Source organism: Tarenaya hassleriana, unplaced genomic scaffold (genome assembly GCF_000463585.1).
Source record: "Tarenaya hassleriana unplaced genomic scaffold, ASM46358v1 Cleome42, whole genome shotgun sequence".
Taxonomy (NCBI): domain Eukaryota; kingdom Viridiplantae; phylum Streptophyta; class Magnoliopsida; order Brassicales; family Cleomaceae; genus Tarenaya; species Tarenaya hassleriana.
The window spans coordinates 856,445-861,499 of NW_010966986.1; the positions used below are offsets into that span (position 1 = coordinate 856,445).

Consider the following 5,055-nt stretch of genomic DNA (forward strand, 5'->3'; position numbering starts at 1 on the left):
TATATATATATATATATATATGTAGAACAATTATTTTTGAGGTAAAGAACGTTTGCATGTGAATCGGTTTCCTCGGTTCGATATTCATTTCAATCTGATAATTATTATGGAATTTAAAATGTCAAGTTGGGTGCAATAATAAATAAAATAATTATGTCCCCCGAAACAAAAAAAAAATTTCTAAACGTCTTTCAAGTGAAGGCAAGAAAAGGGACAAAGACATATATATACATCCAAAGATGTGTAGAAATATTGGATCAAACATTTGGAAGCAACGAATCAAAGCTGTGGCTATGGAGAGGTCGGTCCAAATATATACAGACGCATGGGAATATTGTATATTTATGATTAGGCCGAATCATATAACTATATATATATATATTTACATGCATTTTATTTGTGTGATTGATGGGAAATATAGAAGAATGGTTCCGAAAGGAGAAAAATTAATCATGTAAGGTCACGGGGGGTACCATCCTCTATCACTCTCTCATGTGTTTGTATTATATAATTACATTTTTTTTTTAAATCCACTTCATGATTGACCTTTCGCCTTCACCATTTCCCTTTCCGTGAACTCCTCGTTTGGTACACCGGTGAATATTATTTTAAAAAAAATTGAATTATATATATAATTGTGTTTTAATTGAAGCTTTGAATATGGTTTTTTTTTATAAATTAAACTCATGGAATATAAAAATAATGAAAATTGAGGGAAATTAAAATTTTAAAAATAAAGTTCTTAATGAAAATGAGACGGATATAATTATAGAAAAATTGAAAAAATTAAACCAAAAATAATTGAATGGAAATATAACTAATATCTGAATAAATATAAATACATGGAAAGAATTATAGAAAAAAAAGTAGTTATTTTATTTATGAAATAAAATATAAATCACATGGTTAGAACTTCTACATGTCTAACCTACCTAATATTGAATGAACTAGCTACAAACTTTTGGCTTTGAACAAAGACAACAACAAGACTATGATAATAATGATAGAAATCTGAATGATTTTTCGGTTCATGAAAATGTCGGATAATCCTTATCTCAATCTACAATAATAATTAAAAAAACCATCGAAAATTTAGCTAAATTATCAGCACAAAGTGTTTTCCCGTTCATGATGTGTTTGGATCGAAAGAAAATGATGGAAACTTAACATTTTTTTTTTGCGTTGGATCGAATGTGGTATTAATGATATTATGGATGTTACATATAATATAATATTATGTTCTTTTTAAGATTTTAAGTATATTTTCTTTTTACTTTGACGAAAGCAACATGCGATGCGCAATGCCCACGAGCCACCCAAAATTCAAGGCTTTCCATCAAACAAATTGTAGGGCACAGCATAGTTCAGAAGAAACCGAACCACTAAACCGGACTATACCGACCCGGTTAGGTGAATTAGGCCTCGAATAGGCGACTTCTTTCCAAATCACAGCTTCCCCTTTCCAGTATGATTCCGTTTCTGTACCCCCCCCCCAAAAAAAAAAAGGGCTGAGACCATACGCCATCAACAACAAAAAATGGTCTTACATTATTCCATATGTAAACAGATAGATATATACATATGTGTATGATGTGTGTGTGTGTGTATGCATGTATATTAACGAGTGACATCATGCCAAGCTCAAAACGCTAGCTTTGGGTAAGCCCACAATCCGTAAACGGATTCTTCATCCGATTCACTCTCAGAGGAATACGTATTACTTTGTAACCCCCCCATGATATACTCCACAACCTGCAAACACAAAAACACCAAAAAAGAAAAAGAAAACTTATTCAACTTCAACACGAAACAGGCGTGATGGATTCGCTACCCAAAATTCGGATATCCGAACGTTGTATGAGACGAGATATGTGAGAAAACCCCAAAAACCGGGATCAGATCTAGATAATTGGATCCAAAATCGGGTGTCCCCGCGAATACCCGAATAAACAGTTTAGTGGCATTTTTGGCACTAGATTTTAGAGATATTACAAACAAAACTACTAAAATCTCTAGAAATTCCGGAATCTAACTCCTATCATGATATTTTGAAGAAAAAAAATCGAAGTTTGGTATTTAAACTCGTGTTTGGATGATTTATCTTGGATACCCAGCATTTGGGCACTATATAAAAACGGATCCAAATCCGAATAATAAATATTTTCGGATTCGGATAGTCCAAAAATCTTGGACATCTGACCCGAGTCCATCGCTAAAAGGTCAGAGACAGGAGATTACCTGTTGTGTTGATATGTGATCAACCAGCTTGCCGCCTGACTTCAACCTGCATTGTTCTTTTGGACATCTTAAACTGTTATGCCAAACGATTGAATCACAGTACCAGCAGTAGCCCCATGTAGATCTTAATGCTTTTGACAAGTTCTCGGCTGCACAAATAAGTAAAGGGCACCTTCAGAATCACAGAAAAAAAAAGCCTTTTCAACGGACAAGAGACTCGACCATTTACCTATATACGAGTTTTTAAACGTTTCTCTCCAGTCAATGTCGGTTTTCTGAGTCAAACTCTGGCTAGAATCTTTGAAGAGAAGATCATATTTTTTCTGCCACAGGTTATTATCATATGCAGCTAGATTCCATGAGCTACACAAACAGGGAAATGAATCAGGAAAGAGGAAACATGACGATAAAATGAGAGTACCCTAGAGACAGAATCGGGATAAAACAAATGATTCAAGAGAGAGATAGAGAGTACCGACAAACTTGGGCCGCAGAAACTAATGAAGCCACGTCAAGGAAACTAAAGATATGACGAAGGACATCTTCCGGTAGCTGTGGAGAATCTGAGAATGCAAGAGAAGACACAACTCACAAGTTACAAACTGGTTCTCATTTGTAAATAAGATAGCTAACTACTTTCTGCGGCTAGATCAGTTCCACAAAAGAAAGCCAGAGAACACAAGTCATTTAACCTAATTCTTCCTCCTCGCGGGTTTTACTATGCCTTTTCATGGCAACTTTTGAGTGCTTGAGTTCTGCGATGGCTAAGTTCCTCTTCTGTTTCGGGAGAACGGCTTCTACACTCTTCAAGAGGAGTTGAGCTGCTGAAACAGCAGCTGATGTCTGCATACTAAATGCAAATCCAAACCCGAAAACTATATCAGTATTCTGTATAAACCCACATCAACAGAAATTGGTAAAAATCACGAAATATCGAGAACCCTAGGGTTTGTGTTTGAATGAATATATTCTGATTAGTATCGCCAAATGGGGCGAGAAGTAAGCCATTCTGGGTAACCAATCCATAAATCCTGCTTAATGTTAAGGTTTCACGCTTGGCTTTAATGGAAGATTCATCGAGGAAATCATTCTTTTTCTTCGCTCTGTGGAATTCCCAAAACGTTTTTGTTCCAGTGCAAGGACACTTTCACACAATTCCAGATTCTATGTTTGTGGTGAACATAGAATCTGGAATTAAGCTCCTGAAGACAAACGGGGTTTCAGATTATTCAAAAAGCCATTTCCCAATTCAATAACTAGGGATTTGCATACTATAGAACCCTAAAAGATCAAAATTGAGGAAGATTGTACAAAGAAACACAAAAAAGAATCGAACAATCTCGGAGGGTGGGGGGAGAGAATACATACTCGGGAAGAAGACGAAAGGCGGTGAGCGTGTCTTGGAAAATCAAAGCCTGGACATTTTTGGGGAATCGACGATAACCGAGTTTGAGGATGGAGCTCAGTTCCTGGGAAACAAGTGGGTATCGATGGATTTCCGAAAGGGCTTCTCCTACAAATAGCTTCTTGTATCTCTCCATTGGGGTCGCCATTTCTTGCTCTCGAATCTCAATCTCGAATCTCAATCTCAGATTTTTTCCAAAAAGTAAAGATGTAATATTTCGAGATAAAAAAGATGCATTTTCCACTTAATAATGTTTTTTAAAAAGTTTTTGATTACTTGATAATAAATTAATTATAACGAAATTACAAAAACGTTGTAATTTGTAGCGATTGTTCTAAATTATTATAGAGAAAGTATATTACGAGTTATACAAAATAGTGTAAGACGAAGTAAACTTTTATTCTATGATATTTATTCGCACATTTTTTTGTTCCAAAAAAACATCCAAATATATTTAGAAAATCCTTGAAGAAATAAAACTTTGTAAATTATAAAAACAATGATTAGAAAATACCCAAATAATTAGGACAGAACTTAAAAGTAACTTTACATTACATATGGACCAGGACCAGTAAGGAAGGCTACAGACGAGACCAAACACTCACAGTCTCACATACATAACATTCATGTGTTCTGTACAGAAAAACATAAACTACACACCCAGAGGGGACATGAATCAGAGAACAAGCAAAACCAAAGTTTAGGGAAGTTGAACAACCCAGAATAGAATATGAATCTACTACAGTTTCTAAAAATGGAAAGGCCTAAACAAGCAAGCGATTCACGACTCAGCTTTGATGCAAAACGGCAGGTTTTGCCGAAGATCAAACGGTCTTTAACGCAGTACCCTTCCGTGGCGAGGGACTCTTAAAAACGATAATCTTACTGGATTGAGCTATCAGATGGACGGTCTTTTTCTCACACCACTAAAGTGGCAGAGATCGGTAAATGTGTCATGGGGGACTAGAGGAAGTACGTGAGCTGTTCTTTCTTCCTGGATCCGCCTTCTCCGTACAAATCGTTCCACTGCTTTAGTTCACTCATGGCAGATCCTTCTGCAGCAGAACTTGCGGCAACCTGAACATGAAAACCCATTAGAGTTTCGGAGTATGAAGTCTTTTGTGGCGAAACATTTGAGCTGAACGGATGTGTTTAAGGAAGGAATGAATAAGGAGAAGAGGGTGATTAACCTGATTCTTAGCTCGTCTCATGTCTTCCATGTTCAAATGTCTCAATGTAATGACTCGCTCCCCAGAAGTTCCTTCTTTTGAATCCATGGTCTCTTCAGTGCTTTTTCCTGCCCCCTCTTTCTTTTTCCTTTCCTGAGATTTTGAAAAGCCTCAAGAACAGTAACACAGAGAGAGAGAGAGAGAGAGAGAGAGAGAGAGAGAGAGAGAGAGAGAGAGAGAGAG

General features: G+C 36.3%; 2 protein-coding genes across 2 annotated transcripts in view; both read right to left on the reverse strand.

Annotated features, from left to right (window-relative positions):
• Window positions 1-1,497: 1,497 nt before the first annotated feature.
• On the reverse strand, window positions 1,498-3,859 carry LOC104825120 (F-box protein At5g52880). Its single transcript, XM_010557396.2, has 6 exons — window positions 3,607-3,859; window positions 2,931-3,088; window positions 2,714-2,801; window positions 2,468-2,601; window positions 2,239-2,387; window positions 1,498-1,752 (listed from the first exon to the last, which is right to left on the reverse strand). The coding sequence occupies exons 1-6, from the start codon at window positions 3,789-3,791 to the stop codon at window positions 1,642-1,644; spliced, it is 825 nt and encodes a 274-aa protein (XP_010555698.1). The 5' UTR covers window positions 3,792-3,859; the 3' UTR covers window positions 1,498-1,641.
• A 306-nt stretch (window positions 3,860-4,165) lies between these two features.
• The window catches only part of LOC104825121 (ribosome biogenesis ATPase RIX7), a 5,913-nt gene continuing 5,023 nt past the window's right edge, over window positions 4,166-5,055 (reverse strand). The window contains exons 15-16 of the mRNA XM_010557398.2: window positions 4,834-4,965; window positions 4,166-4,720 (exon numbers count right to left, since the gene is read on the reverse strand). Coding sequence (XP_010555700.1) covers window positions 4,607-4,720; window positions 4,834-4,965 — 246 coding nt within the window. The 3' untranslated portion in view covers window positions 4,166-4,606. The remainder of the gene's footprint in view (window positions 4,721-4,833; window positions 4,966-5,055) is intronic.

What these genes read in the sequence shown, in the direction of transcription:
- LOC104825120 (XM_010557396.2), bottom strand. Translation starts at nt 3,791, where the DNA reads ATGGCGACCCCAATGGAGAGATACAAGAAGCTATTTGTAGGAGAAGCC. An exon ending in GTTTAAAAACTCGTATATAG is followed by an intron (nt 2,388 to 2,467) that starts GTAAATGGTCGA and finishes TTATTTGTGCAG; the next exon opens with CCGAGAACTTGTCAAAAGCA. An exon ending in ATCACATATCAACACAACAG is followed by an intron (nt 1,753 to 2,238) that starts GTAATCTCCTGT and finishes TTGTGTTTGCAG; the next exon opens with GTTGTGGAGTATATCATGGG.